The following is a 21,397-nucleotide window of genomic DNA, read 5'->3' on the forward strand; positions in this document are numbered from 1 at the left end:
AATGCTAAAAGGACTAAGTTTGGCCGACCACCAACTAGGTGGCGGTAGTGAGCAAACGTCAAACTCGAACAAAAACTATGCGAGCGCCACGGTTGGGCAGTTGGCTAACTATCAAATTTTGAAAAAGACCGTTATATCGGTGTACGATGAGAATGGACTACCCGCTTTGCGCGCAGCCACAGTTGATCAGCAGGAGTAAATCAATTTAATTTTGTATGGCGAAATGCATCTAAACTTGAATTACTTGAAATACAAAGCTTTTCCCGAAAAAATATTTGGTAGGCTTAATAGTGGTCACCATTGTGCACAACTACTACCAAATATTTTTTCGAATAATGTGTTCCACCTTGAATAATATGCCTTTAGATGGTATACGCCATACAATATTTTTGCGATTTACTTTTAGCGATTTTTCGCGCATAGAAGCTAGCGCCACATTGGTCGATGCGGAGAATAGGAAAACAGCCGATGCAGTTAATTCATTTTGTATGGCGAAATGCATCTAAACTTGAATTACTTGAAATACAAAGCTTTTCCCGAAAAAAAATTTGGTAGGCTTAATAGTGGTCACCATTATGCACAACAACTACCAAATATTTTTTCGAATAATGTGTTCCACTTTGAAGAATTTGCCTTTAGATGCTATTCGCCATACAATATTTTTGCGATTTACTTTTAGCGATTTTTCGCGCATAGAAGCTAGCGCCACATTGGTCGATGCGGAGAGTAGTAAAACAGCCGATGTAGTTAATTCATTATCAGAGTGTTACGTCTGTTTGTCTGTGCTTTGCGCATTCCAATGGATCACTAAAATAACTAAAACGGCCGCTATGAAATGAACAAATAGCGCCACCGTAGCCTTGTGTGTTTGACGTACCTCGACTGCTGTCACTGTGTTATCGTCCATATACGGTGGCGCTTTTGTTTTGATGCGGTGAGTAGCGGAAAAGTCGGCTTCAATGATCCATTGACATTTGTATGGGATTTTGTATGGGAAAACATACTTTTTTTTGCATATTTGTCATAAGTTGCAAAAGTTTGTCTGAAACTTTATAACCGATATTGTAAAATGATAGCCTAGGATGTTCTAAAAAACTGTGTTGAAGACAGCAAAGCGATCCGACGCTTGTGTGGAGCGGACCTGGTGTGGTGGTTAGAACACTTGACTATCACGCCGAGGACCTGGGATCGAATCCCACTCCCGACAAACTCACAAAAAATGTGGGTTCTTCCTTCGGAAGGGAAATAAAGCGTGGGTCCCGAGATGAACTAGCCTTTGACTAAAAATCTCGTTAATACAGATAAAAAAAAATTAACATGTAAAAGAATAACAATAACAACAAAATCATGTTGTTTCGCCAAGCAATGACAACGCTATAACTTTTTTCATAAGCATCAGATCACTTCGCGGTCTTCGACAAAATTTTTCAGAACATCCTATGCTATGTTTTCACTTTATCGGTTACATGGTTTTAGAAATGTTTGAGCTTGTTATGAGAGAAATGCAAAAAACTGTGTTTTCCCATGTAAAACTCCATACAAACTTCAAACGCGATGCGCAAAACGTAGACTTAATCCGATCGTGCCCAAATTTTGCACACTTATTTGGGTCCTGAAATGGGATCAAAAAAAGCTTTGATCTGATGGGATACCAGTGAATTTTTCATTTTTCCTAATAAACGATGGCCCACTCTAATAACTACAGTCACTATATAGAGAGCTTGAATATACGACTGTATCCGTAAAGATAATAAATTTATGTTCTGAAAATACAAAGTCTTTTGAAAGCGTGAACTTGAACTTGTGTTGGCAGTATATTGTACTCCAGTTGCCAGTTCTTAGGATTTTCTATTCGTCAGACTGTGTATATAGTGACAGTATGTATAACCCGGAGTTTAAGCATAGACTTGATACTATTTTCACAGACAAGCACATCGAACATCTTTCGATTCAAATCATAGGTACAGACACATGTTCATGCTAAAAGGAATGAGTTTGGCCAACCATGAACTAGGTGACGGTAGTGAGCAAATGTCAAACTCGAACAAAATCGATGCGAGCGCCACGGGTGAGCAGTTGGCCAACTATCAATTTTTAAAAAGACCTTTAAATCGGTGTACGATGGGAATTATCAGAGTGCTACGTCTGTTTGCCTGTGCTATTTTATTAAAAAATACCATTATTTTTTTTTCAGAAACACCTCCGGAGATTATATACAGTTTTGCCGAGCAAAACGTGCATCCTTCAGCTTTCGTATCGCTGAAGTGTATGGCCTCGGGATCGCCACATCCTCAGTTCACTTGGATGCTTGACTACCAGCCAATACTTTCTTCCGTACATCGATACTCATTCGACCAATTTATCGATGGTAACGGTCACGTAACAACACACTTGAATATAACACATGTAAACGTAGATGACGGTGGGCTTTATACCTGCATTGCTTCAAATCCCATGGGAAGTATATCCCAGAAAGCACGTCTGAATGTCTACGGTAAGTTACCACATAAAGCAGCGATGAACACAATGCAATTTAATAAAAAAAATCTAAAACTAAAAACATACATTCCTGAATATTTATAGTAAACTAGCTGACCCGGCAAACCTTGTATTGCCCATTTTAATTGTTGCTGTTGCACAGGTGTTCTAATGTTTTTGTTAATTTTCTTAACATGTTCTACATACGAACATAGTTACCCACCATTAGGACAAATTGAACCGTTCAAAAATCTTGTTGATCATTTTATTAAATAATTAGTTGTATGGCTCCAAAGAGTCTGTAAACTCTTTTTTATAAACATTTGAAGCCCGGCTCCAGAGGCCTGTGCGAATTCCTGGAGGAATATCTAGAGAAATTCCTCGAGAAATCTTAAGAGGAACTTCTGGAGGAATTTCTGGAAGATTTTCTTGAAGAATCGTTGGAAAACTTTCAGGTAGAATCCCTGGAGAAATCCTTTAAAGAATTTCTGGAGAAATTCCTCGAGGAATCCCTAGTGGAATTTCTACAGGAATTTCATGAGGTATCTCTAGAGAAATACATGGAGGAATTCCTCGAGGAATCCTTGAGAAATCTCCAGAAGAACTCCTGGAGGAATCCCTGCAGAAATCCCATTAGCAATTTTCTGAGGAATGTCTGGAGGAATTCCAGGAAAAAATCTTAGAAGAACATCTTGATGAATTATTGGAGGAATTATCGAAGGAATTCCTGGAGGAATCTTTGGAAGTATCTCTAGAGGAATCCCTGAAGGAACTTCTGGTAAATACCTGGACATATTCTGCAGGAATGCCTGAGCTAATATCTGGTGGAATTCTCAAAAGCATTCCTGGAGGAGTCCCAGAACTAAATCTAGAAGGAATGGCTGGATGAATCCCTGGAGAAATGCCTGGAGGTATTTCTGAAAGAAATCCTGGAGGAATTCCTAAAATAATTCGTGGAGGAATTCCAAGAGCAATCCCTAGAGGAACTCCTGCAGAAATGTTGGCCCCTCAGCTCCGATGTCGTGCACGCTTGTTATGCCTTACAGCCAGCGTGCACGATTTTAAAGCTGGGGGGCCAAATGCGCTGTAGTTACGCGCTTGCCCCTGGCCTCCAGCGCCCGGCCACCCTGTGAACATCTTTTCTGGCTGTAGCCATCCCCATCTCAGCCATTCGTTCAGTGCTTGGTCGTCGAAAGCCGGTCATTTTGGAACTAAAGTGCGGGCAATTCTACGTTCCCGAAGCCCCACCAGCTCGGCCTCCGTTTCCGGCCATCCCGAGGACATCTGCTCCGGTCGAAGTCATCACCATCTCGGCCGAACGTTTTCCGCCCGGCCGTTGAAAGCTGGCTATTTCGGACCAAAGCACGGGCAAATTCATGCGCCCGAAGCTTCATCAGGTAGGACTGTCTCCCCGATCCCGGACGCCCGACTGCTTCGATCCTGGACTTCTCCCCGCCACTGCTCCCAGTTACCCCGTCGTTGCTCCTCCGCTGCCTCTGAAGATTCCATCCTGCCCCCGAAGCCTGGGGATTTGGGCTGGTTTCTCTCCGAAACCGTGCCGATAGGTTTTAAAAATCCAAAAGTAGGTATGCGGTGGGCAAACATTGAATTGCCATTTCACATTTGACAATTGCTGGGCTCATTGCAGCACCGCACTCTAGATCGTTTTTGTTTGCGACCGTGTTGAACTTCTCTCTCAGCTCATTTCCGGTTCATTTCTTCGGCAGCCCCCCTTTCCAGAGACCGGAGAGGTCTCACACCAAGCGAAGCACCTTCCCTGGTCCCAAAAATACCCACACACAAAATTTCACACCGATCGGTTCAGTAGTTTCCGAATCCATAGCGGTCAGACAGACAGACAGACAGACAGACAGACAGACAGACAGACAGACAGACGGAAATCCATTTTTATATATATAGATATATATAGATGATGAGGGGTGAACCAACTGTAAACCTGATCATGGTTGGACTAAACATAGAAGTAGATTTGATCAACTTCTCCTTGATTAGCTGAGTCGAAGTTCCATTATTTTCAAAACAGAGCTCGCTGACGACGTAGTGCACGGTTTGGGTCAAAACAAAAATGACCCAAATGCACAAGGAGGGTTAACATGTAAAAGATTAACCTTCTAATACCCATTTTTTTTTTATTTTGATCCAAGTATCATTTTTCGTCATCTAAAATCGATTTAAACATGTTTTGGAAAATGATTCTTTTTAATTCTCAATTTCGTGAATTTCGGTTTTTGATTTTTCTTTTTTTTATTTTTGAACATCCTCACAGTTTTATATTTTTCCTGGAAGCCTATTTGGAGTAGGGATTTTTTGAGATAAAAACATTTTGCGATTTTATGATTATTGTTGAAATATTATTAATTTAAATTTTTTTGATGGAAAATTTTATTTTCCGTGTAATTTTAAGGAAAATAATTCAAGAGTGTATTCGATTCCCTTTAACTATAAAACTAGGATAGAATGAGTTGACAAAAATTTAAAATATGTTAATTGTACCGATTTACAAATACAAAATAAACAATGACTTCTGGAAGGTGACTGAAACATCAATTTTTCAATGGTTTAAAAAAAATGTAAATATGCTTTAAAATACACCAAAAACCATTTTGAGATATACAAAAAAGTTCTAAACATCAGCCAAAAATATAAAAATATTGATTTTCCACGAAACAAAAATTACAAAAATGTTCAAACTATACCCCGTCTAAAGGCGGGGTTGGGTATTAGAGGGTTAATATCAATAATACATACCCAAGTAACCACGAAGCCGTATATAAGTGCATCAATTTTGCTATATATTTATATTTAAAATTGTGAATATCATGCTGCATTACTTTAAACACATCATTGAAGCAATATTAAAGTCGAAAAGGGCCCCACTAAAATCAAATTAATGCCACATATTGCAGCACGTTGACAGCCATTACTAAAGTAACATAAATGCATGTGCTGTACATTTGCATTTACACATGCTAAATACATGCAACACGAAAAACCAAAACAAAAATCTATTTTTAGCACCGCTTCATTATCGACGGTACTAATGCTCCCACACATGAATGTTTTAACCATTATTTTTTTGTCGCCGGGTCGGGAGTCGAACCAGAATCGTTGAAGACCGCTACACTCAGCGAAAAAAACTAGCGAAATTCATCGAAATACCTTATGAAAATTTGCTATAACTAATTCTTATGGATGACCTAAGAAAACCTTATAAAAATTGATCGTGCTTGCTATGACAAATTTCATAAGATAGACTTATGAAAAGAACAAAAAAATCCTAAAATGATGCAGACTGGATTCGATCCATGAACGTCGGGATCGCCAAGCCCGTGTTTTATCCACACGGCTACCGACGCTTGAGAATACCATGTTGCTAAACACGAATAAAAGCCAAGCTGTGAGACGATTTTACGTCATAGAGTGACCTTATGAAATTCATCCGAATCATTATGAATTATTTAAAGGCCGTTTCATAAGTTGGGCCTTATGAAAGACTTAAGGTTATTTGGCTGAGTGTAGATGAGTTCCATACACGGAGAAACTGAAAAACTCAAAATTAGGTACTTTTAAACTCAATTTTGAGTTCTTTTTCATCTCCCTTTTCATGCGCTCTTTCTGTTGTTGTCAGAGAGTGAAGAGAGAAACAGCCCAACTTTTGCAGTTCCGTGCGTCAAGCCAAAACTGAGTTTCTAGCACAGTACTCAAATTTGAGTGAATACAACCTAGTCAAAATTTCGGTTGGGTGGAAAAAACGTAAAATTAGGTATTTTTTTCACATGGAAGCAAGCGGGAACAACCCAACAAAAACATCGATTCCATCAACTCAAAATTGGCTTGACGCACGCAACCCCGAAGTTGGGTGGAAAGAACTCACTTTTGGGTAGTTTCGTTTCTCCGTGTACGCGCTGGCACCTTGGACCGTTTCTGCTGCAGTGTTAACAACAGATATTGTCGGGCCGCCACCAAACCGGACTTCGCAAAATCAAGTCGCGACGCGACCCATCTCGCGACGTTTTTTAATCATGTCAAATGTAGTGCGCATCCTTCCCGTTGTTGTCAGCAACACAGCGCACTAGATGCGAAACAGTTGCGACACTTGTGGACCAAGAAAATGGCAATTTTTGATTGAATGTCGGTCTTGATTCCAACCGGATAGACAATATTTCATTAACTAAAAGGAGACTGTTCTTCTGTCTCAATGATTGCAGTAGAGGGCAAAACGACTATGTCATATGTAATAGAATCCCTGTAATCATATTCTGATAATCACTGATAAATACATACGGTAATGCATTTTAGTATTAAAATAAATAAGAAAATCAAAACACCCTTCGCACACTGCTCACATGCTAATTGTGGTTTCCTCGGTGGTTTCCATCATCATTGGCATGTGATAACAGCCAACAGAAAAGAGAAAAGGTAATCTTCAAAAAGGTTTTGCTGAAGAAAGTCGTCGATCGGTGGTTCAAGCGGGGATTAAGTTGGTCGGGAGTCGAACCAGAAGTGTTGATGACCGCTAGAGTAAAATTTTTCACTCTTCTTGATTACATTTGTTTACCATTAGAGTCAAGCTTTTATAATTGTATTGTTAGAGCAAAGTTTGCTAGTTTGTAAATTGCATTTATTCAGTTTTTGCAGTGTTGAATTATTGAACTATCGTATATGAGTTATTAATACACCCTAATGTAAAGAAAAATGTAATGCATCATCACATTGATAATGCCAATCTAAAGGATTATTGCTTGACAAGTGTGGAATTACTGCATTTCGCATTACAAAGGTTGATATTCAGTCTAATTCGTGCAATGATATAATGCTTGTGGTTACTTGGGTAATATCTCAATGGACTACCCGCTTTGCGCGCAGCCACAGTTGATCAGCAGGAGTAAATCAATTTTATTTTGTATGGCAAAATGCATCTAAACTTGAATAACTTGAAATACAAAGCTTTTCCCGAAAAAATATTTGGTAGGCTTAATAGTGGTCACCATTGTGCACAACCACTACCAAATATTTTTTCGAATAATGGGTTCCCCTTTGGAGAATTTGCCTTTAGATGCTATTCGCCATACAATATTTTTGCGATTTACTTTTAGCGATTTTTCGCGCATAGAAGCTAGTGCCACATTGGTCGATGCGGAGAGTAGGAAAACAGCCGATGTAATTAATTCATTGTTGGCCTGAATTACCAAGTGCGGCCGACAACGTTTTTCGATATATTGTCGCACCGTCACCAAACCAGACGTCGCACAATCGAGTCGCGATCCAACTCGCGACGTTTTCTGAATCTTTTTTGAAATAATGTACATCTATCTCCTTGTCATCAAGAACACAGCGCAGTCAGTAGTTGCGAACAAGTTGTGGCACTTGTGGACCGAGAAAAATGCATTTTTTAATTGAATGTCTGTTTTGATTTCAACCGGATGAACAATATCCTAGGTTATATTTCAGCGTCATTAGTTACATAATTTTGTGACCAATATGACCACTTTCTCATTGTCATCACCAAAGGATATATGAGAGTATTTGATGCTTGATGATAAACTACACTGAAGTATTTTCACGACGGTAATGCCGGTAATACCACCCCACCCAGATGCGAAGTTAAGTATCTGGGATTCTTGCTAGTTAAATGCTTAACTTTCAAAAACCACATTGAAAATATTCAAACTAAGTGCAATAAATACAAAAAGAAAAGACAATTACACCGTCTTTGACCTTGTGGCCAACACAGACTGAACATTACAACATTAGACAACGGACAACACATATAACACCCAGTGGCCCAGTGGAGAATTTTCCGTTTGACGAAAAGTTTTCCCCGACTGGAGCGGGAATCGAACCCACACTCCGAGGCTTACGAGACACCTAAACGACTGACGCCGCTAACCGCTCGGCCACGAAGCCCACAATTTATGCAATTCAGTATCATAATTTCAATTTTATATAACTCATTTTAGTATCCTAATGGCATTTTTTCCAAACTGATTCATTATACAACTGAAGTGAGTTGCATAATGAAAAATAGTTGTATAATGTACATAATGCAACTCATTTGAGTTGCATTATGAATATCATGCAACTCAAATGAGTTGCATTATGAAAAAATCATTGCATAAAATTTTGTATGGAACTCGTTGCAAAATTCGATTTTTTCAGCACTCTTTTGTACGACTCGTGCTAAAAAAATCAACTTTTTGCAACTCGTTTCATAAATAACTATTTTGCAACTCGACACTATAATATTCTTCTTTATACTTGCCATTTCGGTGAGGTAACGGCCTACTTTTCCACACGATACCAAACAATTGCATTATGGCTCATAAAGCAACTCATTTCGGTTGTATTATGAATCATAATGCAATTGTTTGATTGACAATCTCAGTCTAACCTCAGTTTCCACGGCTAGAGCTTGAAAAACTGTGATGGTTTTAGCACGGCATGCTTGATCCATTTTTTTGAGTCTTGCACGATAATAGAGCACGTGGCCGGTCCCATTCATCCACCGTGAAGCACGATGATATTGATGGAATCTATCATATTCTAAGTATTCTAATGAAACTTTTTCCTTCATTGCAAAAAAATGTTGTATGTAACTCGTTGCAAAACTCGATTTTTACAGCACTCGTCGACAAGCCTCGTTGGATAAATGTACAACTCGTGCTGTATAAATCATCATTTTGCAACTCGTTACCAAATTAGGATCATAGTGTATAGTAATACATAGTACCGTAAAACGTGGTAGCTTTGATAGCTTTTCATCCAATTCCCTCAATCTGTTTCCATGTAATAGTGTATCCCCTAGTTTTATATTTTGAAAACAAATACTGCGGTATCAATTACCGATTGCAATTAAAAGATGCGATAACTTTAAATATTTTGGGTAACTTTTAATTTTCCATATGAGCGAGAATCACATTTCCATTTTGGGGTAACTTGTTTCGTCCAGCGGTTGATAAGGTCCCAAGTTGTGTTATCATTTTTCGAAAAACAAGAGGAATGACGAACTACTTCTTCGCTTACTTTACGGTTTATTAGCGCACCATAGAGTGGCAGTGCTCTTGCTCCTCCTCCTCCTGGTGGTACGATTCAACTTTCAATAGTGCCCTGAAAAACACATCAAATCTTGAAAAATAATCACGGATTGAAATCTTAGGAGTATGAACATGATTAAAGAAGCCTTGTAGAACATATCAAATTGGAATTTTATATCAAAAATTGATTTTTTACTAAACTCTACGTATAAAAATGAGTTTGTGGAATACTGCGTGAAAAACACAGTTAGTTAAGCTATCAAAAATCAATATCTCTGTGAAAATATATGGTTTAACGGTACATCAACATATGATTACATGCTATGTATGGTGATTTCTCTTTATTTGGATTGTTTTTGAATGTTTTATAAACAAATTTTGAATACAACAGATTTAACTACAAGAAATTACAAGATCATTGCATAGAGGCGTTTATCGATGTATGGAGATTAGCTTGGTACACGGTTTATATGGAAAAATACAAAAAATGAAAAAACTCTAACTCCTGTATACTTTTTGAGTTCCACACTCTTAAAAAATTAGAAATTTACACGTGACGTAAACCATCAACAGTCGTAAACATTTCATGATTGAATGACAAGTTTGACTCAATTTTACATCCATCAAGTAAGTTCGAGTTGGTTGCACAAGATGTCAACAAGCCTATCTGACCAGATAGGTAGAAAGAGTTTTACATTTATCGTTTGTCACACAACTCGGTGATACAGCCGAGAGGTATAGTACGTGCCTCTCGATCAGCGGACCAGAGTTCGAATCCAGTTCATTATTTTACTTACATATGTTTTATCTCTCGCTTCAGCTCTAGCGATTGCTAGATCGACTTTATTTGTTATAGAAGATGTAAATTCGTGTCAAACGGGCCGCTCCGTTTATGTGCATCCAAGTGAACTTAAATTTACATGAATTTTACTTCTGCAAAGGAAAATCACTAGGAGTCACCCCTAGATCCCTAAAAATAAGTCGATGAATGATTTCTGTAGAAAACTTCACGAGGAATCAGACCTCCAAAGACTGCAAAGCGATGCGACGTTCGTGGAAAAAGTTGTTAAGCCTCATCCGATCGATAAAATGACGAGATTTTATTATTTATTGCTATTCCTTACATGTTAAACAGCGTTGGCATGCCATTCGATTTTCAGTCAATAACTTTTTCCACATGCCTTAGATCGCTTTGCGGTCTTCGGAGGGTTGGTTCCTCGTAAAATTTCCAACAGAAATCATTCATAGTAAATCGCATGACAAATTAAAATTGCTGGCGCTAAAATATAGTTTCTCCGATCGAGCTGAAATTTTGCACAGTTGATATGGGACCAAAATGGATCTCAAAAAGTGTACAGGAGTAAAATGTCTTTTGGTGTCCCACGCTAATGGAGATTTGTGTTCAAATTTACAACATGAATTCCAGTTTGTAAAAGCACACTTCGTTAAGAGATTCAAGGCCAGAAATGGAATCCACTATGATAAATCTACCGAGAAAAAGCGACCATTCATTGAAAAAAATAGCTGGAACAAAGTTGTACAGCAGATTGTTTGAAAGGGTTGACAAATGACACAAATATCAATATTTTTAATTTTTTGCCCAAAAAGCTTAATATAAACTTGGTTTTCACGGAAATACGTCTAAGATGGACTTTCATATGTATAGTTTTGATCTACGTTTGCCTTTTTCTTAACTGATTGAAGGAATCATAGTTATAAGATGAACTATACAACGCCTGTCGCTTTATCATAGTTACCCGCATTATCAAAGATACCCCGTTTTACGGTACACCTACTTTAAGATAATGAATGTAAAATTTGGTTGAGATACAAATAAAGATTCTTTAAAAAAACTCATTTTTATACGGCGAGGTCCTATCGAGCGGCACTGGTACATGGACATTGGTCAAATTTCGAGAATTTTTGGTGCACTTTACTTTGTCTTACTAGCTATAGAACATGTCTTGAAAAAAGAAAATCCTTAAGGGTTCATTCAAATATTACGTAACGCAAAATTTGCCAATTTTAGACCCCCTCCCTCCCCCACGTAACAACTTTTGTATGGGAAGTTTTCAAATTTTGTATGAAGCGTAACGCAGCGCTGGAACCCCTCCCTTCCCCCTTAGCGTAACGTAATATTTGAACGAACCCTAACCTGCCATAGAAGCTAAGGAAATTTATATTACCTACGGCAAGTTCTTGGATTGTACCGGATATTGAAATCACGCACTTTCAACAAAGCTTTATCACTGACTTTACCAGAAAGCTAAAGAAGATCGATTAGAATCTATCGTTTTTTTTTTTGCTTTTGTGTTTACAGGCCCTCCATATGTTCGAGCTATTAGTTCAATAAAAGCAGTAGCTGGAGAGAGCAAAGAAATCTTTTGTCCATTTTCTGGTTATCCAATTGAACATATTAGATGGATGCGTAATGGATTGAATGTTTCATCGAGTAAGTATAGCGGATGGGTGCGTATAGTTCACCATTTCAAACAGCTAGCTTTTTTAGATTCTAGATTTGCTGTTGCAGATATCAACCATGGTGGAACGTTGATAATTCATCATGTGGATCCACTTCAGGACAAAGGAACCTTCACATGTGTTGTCTCCAGTCCTAATGGAGATGAAGCCCGGAGAGAAATACAGTTGTTGATAAATAGTAAGTGTGTGAAAATTAAATACAATTCTTCGTAAGTCATAAATATTACAAGGGTTATTTATATGGGCGTATTCAGAAGCAAAAAAAAAACTCAGCATTAAATTATTATGACTGTAGGTGTATTGCTAGGTATGCACCTTAAACGGAATTGCTCAAGTAATTTTGGTTCAGTGCATTCTTTTTCCTTGACCGGAATGGTCAAGAAATTTAACACAGTAAGCTCCCTTTGGTTTGACGTTTCATTTATTGAGCGGTTCTTTGACAGAATTTTCCACGCATCAAGATAGGCCATGAAATTTCTTGCGATCTGCGTACTACCTACACTGCAAAAACTGCAAATATTTATTCTATGTGAAAATTCACATCGATCCAATTGACCTTCCCACACATACATTTTATTACCTAAAATATAATCAACATGTTTGTTATCTATGCTTTAGATTAGTTTCACAAATAGTTGGTATGTGTTAACACCCATAGCAAAAAAATATGTGTGTACACACATAATAACAATGCATGGTGTCTATGTCAGCCGTCCGCGATCTGCAAAGTGAAAAAATGGTGACGCGTTTCAGTTTACAAAGAAAAAACTGCAGGAGTTGCAGTTCCCAGTGAAGTAATTTGACCAAAATCATAGCGGTTATGTGCACTGGAGCATGAAAAAGTCATCCTCAATCGCTTGAAATCAAAAAATTATCGGAAACTTGGGAATTTTTAGAAATTTTCACAGTTTGAAACATAACTCGGAGGTGCAAAGCTTGGTGCAAAGTTAACCGATTGGTCACTCACTGGTGGTTAACAATCAACCAACTTTTCGGTGCAATACGATATTTGGCTTTTTTTTTAAATGATCTCTTGGATTTGTTTTAAAATCAATTCCAAGATCAATTCTATAGTTTTATGGATCAAATTTGTAATTTTAATCCCCGGTAAAACTTCTATACTCTCATATCAAAACCATTTGAGCGCATCTATTGATTATATTTGTCATTCTATATTGTTTTTACGTGTAATCACACATCAGAACGATAAATACCAAAAAACAGTTCGTTATGTGTGTCACACATAAACAGTATTTGTCTAGACAAATTGCAAAAATATATGTGTACGAAACATAAAATGAATATTTGCAGTTTTTGCAGTGTACAGTTGTGTTCATAAAAGTAGCAGTGAAAGTCATTTCCCATACAAAATGGTCAACTTTGGAATGCTATGAGCGATTGAGCGATTTGTTCTCCTATGAGCGATTGAGCTGAAAATTTGCCATCGAATAATATAAATATAATATAAATATAAAATTTTTAAAATTGTTTGCTGAATTAAAAAAAATCAGAACAAACACTGCTATTATTTTGATCAATTTCACATAGTGTTTAAGGTGAATATATATATAACAAAGCCACACCTCGAATTTTTAAGAGCACAAATCTGAGGAACCAAAATACGCATTGCGCTGAAAAGTTGATCGATTGGTGAACCGCTGGTGGTGACCAAGCGATCAACTTTTCAGCGCAAACCAACCCTCGGTTCTTCAGATTTGTGCTTTTGAAAATTTGAAGTGTGGCTTCGTTATATATTCACCTCAAGGAGAAACTTCAAAGAATACCTATATGGCTGCCACAATGGCAGACTTGAACCCCTACTCACGTTTTCAAGAGCACACAACTTAAAAATTCGTAAACAAATGCGCTCGATTTGGAAAAGCTGCCTCTTTTTGCAAGTGAGCAAAGCCAGGATAATCAAGTGCGGCTTGGTTCGATGCTTCGTTCGTCAGATTTGTGCCTCTAAAGTTTGTATGCAAAATTGCAATGGGATTTCTTGATGTTTCACCTTAACCTTTTTCCACGTGCTTCGAAAATTCTCATATTTTGCTATAATAATATTCACCATATTTGTAGTTCGATGTCCAATTTTCAGCTCAATCGCTCATACTAGAACAAAGTTACAGCATGCCAAAGTTGACCATTTTGTATGGAAAATGGCTTTCTCTGCTATTTTTATGAACACAGCTGTATTTAACTTAATGATTTCGCAAAATAAAGCATTAAGCATCAGTTTAAAATTAAAAACAGTTTACAACAGTTTTAAATTAAAATATATCATATTCATCAGATTTTTTCTACATATTATTTATAAGTTAGAGAGACAAGTTTTAACAATTCTCTCCCGTCCTCTCAAGGTTTGGTCTTAGTCTTTGATATGATATGCATATTCTAAAACATTTGGTTACATCATAAATAAGAGATTTTTTACGTTAGGTACCAAATAAGATATGAAAAATTTAAAAGGGCTTAAAAGATGTATGTCGTAAATAAAATGTGAAACCAAGATGAAAAAGTTCAACGTCTATGTTGTGTATTGAAAAATCATCTATTTTTGATCAAAAATACTACACTTATCTTGTACTTAATTCAGTCTGCATTCTTAGTGCTATTAGATTCACTGTATTAAAAGCCTGTTTCCAAAAGCACGTTCTTCCCATTTAGGAAATTTGTAGTGTGAAATTTCTTGGGTCATAATGTTAAGGGCGGACGGGACGGTCGGGGAAATATCCGCCATTGCTCTGTTGCTACTAAGATGGTAATCTCAGATTCTACTTCATATTTTGCAACAAAAACCTATCACTGTGTATGCTCACTTGCAGTGTATATGCTGATTGTTTTTCAGCATCTTCAGTGCGATAGAACTCGAGATTACCATCTTCAAAATCGCGAGGCAAATTGTTAGAAAGAGAGGCAAGATAGGAAAAATAACACGGCGTCCCGTTTCACCTTAAATTATCTGTACATTTAAGCAAAACTATCGCCCAGTGAGTTTTCAATTTTTAGCCAATTCCCTCACTTCAAACAAAAGAACAACAAAAACAAACGAGAGTACAGGCTAATATTTCATAATGGTGAAAACAGAACAGCGATGTTTCCGGAATGAAATTTTTCAATCTAATATGTTGAATATAGCATCCTCATCCTTTATGTGTGAATCACCTACACAGGGAAAAATTTCTACTCAGTGGCTGAGTTGGTCTTACTCAGAAATCGAAAAATCCTTTGTTTTTTTACTCAGTTTCCGTTAAAAGTGGGACAACCCATTGCCAATGGGTTGTCCCACTTTTAACGGAAACTGAGTAAGAAAACAAAGGATTTTTCGATTTCTGAGTAAGACCAACTCAGCCACTGAGTAGAAATTTTTCTCGGTGTACGGATTAAAATCAATTTTGCAAACGAAGATTGAAATTTACTTGTGTGGCAGTTACGTCCTTCTATGTACTGGTTCTAAAACAAGTTAGAGGGTAGGCGAAATTTGTTCCCAGTTGACAGTCACCTTACCGCTGCGACCAGCAAAGCGAGCGAACCCTTCTGTTAAAACAGCGCAGACGCGAACCTCATCCTAGAACATTCGGGGGTTTGTGATCAAGCTAGCAAACCAACGAAAACCGAACCGTTATAGAGGTAGTGTTCGGCTATTTTTTCTTCATTCATTTTACTGAACTTATCCACAATTATGTGCTATACCTATATGAAATATACCTACAGTCGTAATGCAACATCAGAACATCTGCCGTGTGCGACATAGTTGTCCCACAGATAAACAGACGTAACACTCTGATAATTCACATCGTACACCGATTTAACGTTCTTTTTTATTCCTAGAACATGGAACAACTATGCTGCACACGGCAGATATGAAATCAGTAACAAATTTTGAAATGGTGTAGCATTGATTATAGGGTATGTGTGCCATCAGTAATCTCACGCTCCCATATTCATCCTATTCGAAAACAAGCGATTACGGCACCGATTGAGTCCGTTCTTTTTGTTTTCATGGGTGCTCACTCCTAACAAAAAATACAAAAATAAGAAATAAAACAAACAGCGCTTCAATCCATTGTTTTTCGTAGGATGGAAATGGGAACTACATGCTTAATAAGGGAACCAATACCCTACGTCGTTTTCAAAATTTGTTACTGAAATATACACATGTATTTTGAGTCTTTATATCATTTTAATCGTATAAAATTGGCAAACTATATTTTTAACAAGTTATTTTGAAATTCTCTAGGCCCACCAGTAATTGAACCGTTTTCATTCCCCAAACAAATTAAAGTCGGTGGTAGAGCTCAACTAACATGTTCAGTATCATCCGGTGACATACCAATATACTTCAGCTGGAAAAAGGACGGAATGCTCATTTCACCTGGTTTGCAAGTTACCGAGATTAAAGATGAATTTTTTACTCTGTTGATATTGAAAGAAATTTCTGCAAAGCACAGTGGAAAATATACATGTTTTGCGCTCAACGCTGCAGCTCAAGTGAATTACACTGCCGAACTGCTGGTTCATGTTCCCCCAACCTGGAAACGAGAGCCAAATGACCTGTCTATAGTTTTAGGAAACACTATTTCAGTACCTTGTGAGGCAGATGGATTCCCACAACCTCGCATAACATGGTTAAAAGGCCAAGGCAAGACATCTGAACAGTTTCATTCCATCCCATCGAAGAATAATACTCTTAGTGTGAACTACGCAACTCCTTCAGATGCTGGTAAGCTCAGCTCAGTCTCGTTTTGGATTTACATATTCATTGACTCTATAATTTTAGGTTACTACATGTGCGAGGCATCAAATGGAGTGGGAACAGATCTCTCCAAAATCATTCATCTGGATGTGAATGTTGCAGCTCATTTTGATATACCTGCCATGAATATGTCTTCACGACGGGGTGATACTGTCACTTTAGAATGCTTAGCTCTGGGGGATGACCCTATTGATGTAGTATGGTCGCATATGGACTCTCGAATAGATTTCAACACGTATAGGTAAGGCATATTCGTTTTCTTTTTATGAAGATTGTGGCCATTTTCATTGCATTTATATTTTGGTTTCTACAATTCGCTTCTTATTTTTTTTTAGCTTAGAGTTTCAAACTATAATAGGGACCCTTTGGTTTCCGCAATTATTGTCTTGATTTTTGTTTCTAGCTAACAGATGTTTAGCCTAAGAATATTTCATCTTGGAACCCATATGCCTTCCGAAGGTAGAACTCACATTTTGTGAGTTTGTTGAAAATGGGGTTCAATTCCAGGTCCTCAGCGTAACAGCAGGCGCGACCATCATGGCGGGTCTTCTCCGATTAACTTGAAATTAGTTTAGGGTAAGAAATCAATCTTTGAACTAGTCAAAATTGTAATCTTAATTTGAACCATTTCGAAATTCATTAAACGACGTACTTTTTAGGCACATATTGTCCCGAAAAAGATGTTAAACGGCTTTCCGTAATATAACTTGATAACATGGACTTTAACAGCATTGAAAAAAAACGTTTTTGTCATGGAAAACAGGCAATTGAAAAATCACTGTGATTTCACCCATTTCCCCCCAGAGAAAGCACATTTTCGGTGCGCTCGTACAACTCATGCATTGTATCACACGCAATATGTGAAATTGTCAAATGAAAGCTTATTTATCGTAGAATCGACCAACCGAATAATATTCCGCATTATTTGTCATAAAATTATCAAATTTAAGTAATTCTTACTTGGAGAGTGTTATCTTAAGTTGAACCATTTGTAATCTAAATTTAAAAGGCTGAATAACGAAAGGCTGAAAATATCAAAAGGCTGAAAAAACATAAGGCTGAAATAATGATTCGACTAGTTTTCAAACGACGAGCCCATAAGCAGTCGTGCTGAAGATCAGCCCAACACTAACGTCACAGACAAACAGACATAACACTCTTATTATTCATATCGTTTACTGATATAACGGTCTTTTTGAAAATTTGCTAGTTGGCCGACCAACCAGCCCTGGCACTTGTATTGGTTTGCTTGAGCTTGACATTTGACGCACACTACCGCTCATTGGTTAATGGTTGGCCAAACTATTTTTTTTTGTCATTAGGCGAACATGCTTCCGTTACTATGTTTTACATCGAGAAGCGTTAGGACTATTTGTCCGCACTAACAATCCCATGCTATGCATTATTGATCGCCTACATAACTATGATAGTATTTCTCCAAAGAACGGCATATGTTTAGAAGAAGGGAAAATCTCTGATTACATTGTTAGCAGCTGTCATGGCAACCAATCTCAACAGCATGACTCGAAAGAATAGCTCATGTTCAAAGAAGGAAAAATCTCTGATTGAAATATCATCAGTCATTTTTTTATGTTCGTTGGTATGCATCATTAGCCTCTTCACTAAGCACAGCCTATGACTAGGGATCATATATGTAGCCGATATGGTTAGCGAACGGGTAGTCATGCCGAGAGTGACAGGTTAGATTCTCGCTCGGACCAGGAGTTTTTTGTAATGGAAAATTCCATAACTACCGCGGGCATACAGTATCTTCTTGCCTGTCAAACGATATACAAATGCAAAGCGGTCATTGGCAGAGAAGGCTCTCAATTAATAACTGTAGAACTGCGTATACTGCCGTGAATCGCAAATCAGTCCCATCTTTGCTGGATTTCCTATGCAAATGGGACTGTTATGCGATTCGCGGCAGTATAGAAGCTGAGAAACAGGCTTTGTCTCAGATGGGACGTTACGCCATAAAAAAGAAGAAGAAGTACTATAACTCCTTTTCTACGTTTTCGCAAATGCAGCCTTTTGTGCGTTCAGCCTTTTGAAATTCAGCCTTATGTTACTTTCAGCCTTTTGTGTTCAGCCTTTTGTGCATTCAGCCTTTTGAAATTCAGCCTTATGTTAGCATCCCATTTGAACTAGTAAACGGGGGCGAGCTTCCAGTGTTGGCCTGCAGACTGCGCTAGTGGTTGTTTTGTTTACTCTTGGGGGATGAAAAATTACAAATTTAGTATCCAAGTTCCTGAAGAGTTTAGAAAATTCTTAGTTGAAATTCCACTGCCTAATGAAAAATATGGGAATTAGAAGATCCATATGTTTTTCTATTGTTCAGCACGAAATTGGCTGTTGTGGGAGATGCTCGAGCTGCTGCCGCCAGTAGCTCAAAACTTCAGAACTTCAAATTAAGATTAAAATTGGTTCAAAATATGATTACGAAGGTTCAAATTAAGATTAAAATCATTGTTGACGAAGAATCGAATTTTTCAATAAAATTCGGTAAAGATTTGCTCGAAAGTCTATCACCGAATAAAAATGCAATAAAAACTCGCCAATGGACTACCCGCTTGACGCACTTCCACAGTTGATCAGCAGGAGTAAATCCGCGAAAACTAGATGCAATAAATTAACACGGGCTTGGTGGTCTAGTGGCTACCGCTTCTGATTCGTATGCAGAAGGTCATGGGTTCAATCCCTGGCCCGTCCTTTTCATCCTACTTTGTATCTTTCTATCCACTTTCTCTTGCTCTCTCTTCTCTACATATACAACTCATGTATATTCATATGTTCATAGCCATCGCTAGAACCAGAAACGAATTGAAAAAAGTCGTTTCCCTCCCTTCCAACTTCCACTCACAGCACAGTGTATATATAACGCCTATAAGTTATGCAACCAAAGCGTGCTGTGCCGCTTGACCTTATTCACCTTATTCACCACACAATCTATCACGAACACTATAAATAACCCTATCCATGGATCGCATCACCGACCCAACGGTGACTCCCAGATCTCCCATCCTTTCCGTCTAACTAATACCCCAGTCCGTGCGGGTTGTGGGGACGCAGAGTGCTCTCGGTCTCTAGTAGCAACAACCAGTACACTCTAACATTCCTTTCCCTTCCCAGCTGACTATAAGGACTTGGCCGGCGCCGTTATTGATCAAATATACATGAGCTGTTAAAATTGCATTTTGAGAATAAGTGGAATGTCCCAGCCCCTTATTCAGTTGGATCTCAGTGCAACTGGTAGCAGTTCAGATCAATCACGGAGGAGCAACCATTGACATGTATAGTCAGAATTGATCGTTGATCGTTGATCGTATCGAAAACTAGATGCAATAAATTAAACAAATCTTCAGCTGGGTAGAAGTTGTTGAGAGTCGACCCCGCTGTGGTGTTAAAACTCGCTGCCCGAGTGAACTTTCAGCGGGCGGTGCACTCGTCTATAGGTGGTAGTTCATTATGCTCAACGGATATTCCACAGACAAACAGACGTAGCACTTGCGAAATTTCCATCGACCACGCTTTTAAGGATCATTTTAATTTTTATAGTTGTGGCTTTTACAACCAGAGGCGCGCGCATAGTTTTTCTATGCGTTTGACGTTTCACACTAGCGCCGTCTGTTGACGATATTGCACAACACAGTGATTCGTGCAACTTTTCCACCAGGTGATGGTAGTGTGAACTGGGCGAAGGATTTCCATGAAAATCGTTCGTCTGTTTGTCTGTGGATATTTAATCATTTTCTTGGTATTTTAACATAGAAAACGAAGCACTACACCGCGAAAATCTCACAAATCTTGGACAGATAGACACACCCATTGCACAGAGATCAGACGTCTATATTTACTTTCTGTCTTGTGTAAAACTTTGTAACGGTCATATCAGAGTATGTGGTTATGCTCCCGTTGCGTGGCGCTAGCATCCCATCACTTACACTGTCGTGTTGTCATTTTTGTTTCCAGTGTTGGCATTTGAGCGCTCGTATCGCTTTGTGGGCTAGTGTGTTTTAACGATGAACACTGCCATTCTGTGGTCAAATCGATTTTATAAATGGGGCAGTCTCCGTTGATGGCGTTGAGGTACACTTAAATTTAAATCCTTTACACACGCTTTCGACGTATATTTTTTCGAGCTTAAATGTCTGTTCTCTGTGCCCATGGTTACAAACTTGTTTTGAATTACCTTTGATATTTTGAAAACAATTGAATTAGACATAAAATATGAAACCAACAATAATTGTGCATGAAAAATCATAAGCATATTTTGTTTTTCATTTCAATAAGAACATAGTTGTGCTCAGTGTTGGGAATACTCACTTGCGAAAAGTTATACTCACTTGCTTCTATCTCAGTCCAGAATCATGCTATCAAAAAATGGTGTTTGAAGGATTTTTAGATTGAAGTGAAATCTAAAAGTTTGCCGAATAACAACGTTTGCAACCTTTAGCAAACGCATAATAAAACCGTGAGAGAGCTGTGAGCACAAGGTGAGTATGAATTACACGAATTTTACTCACCTTGTACTCACAGCTCTCTCACAACTTTGGTATGCGTCTGCGATCTTTACTTTATGCGGCAGCTTTTAGATTAAACTACAATCTAAAAGCCTTTCAAACATCAT

General features: G+C 38.1%; 1 protein-coding gene across 12 annotated transcripts in view; it reads left to right on the forward strand.

Moving 5' to 3' along the window:
- The window catches only part of LOC109415006 (cell adhesion molecule Dscam2), a 200,053-nt gene that overhangs the window by 112,991 nt on the left and 65,665 nt on the right, over positions 1-21,397 (forward strand). For 10 of the 12 annotated variants that reach the window (XM_062851903.1, XM_062851905.1, XM_062851906.1 and 7 more), the window contains 4 exons: positions 2,195-2,494; positions 11,854-12,192; positions 16,252-16,734; positions 16,792-17,008. In XM_062851903.1, the coding sequence (XP_062707887.1) occupies positions 2,195-2,494; positions 11,854-12,192; positions 16,252-16,734; positions 16,792-17,008 (1,339 nt within the window). The remainder of the gene's footprint in view (positions 1-2,194; positions 2,495-11,853; positions 12,193-16,251; positions 16,735-16,791; positions 17,009-21,397) is intronic. The other 2 variants (XM_062851904.1, XM_029873125.2) reach the window with 1 other exon arrangement.

Source organism: Aedes albopictus, chromosome 2 (assembly GCF_035046485.1).
Source record: "Aedes albopictus strain Foshan chromosome 2, AalbF5, whole genome shotgun sequence".
Classification (NCBI taxonomy): Eukaryota; Metazoa; Arthropoda; class Insecta; order Diptera; family Culicidae; genus Aedes; species Aedes albopictus.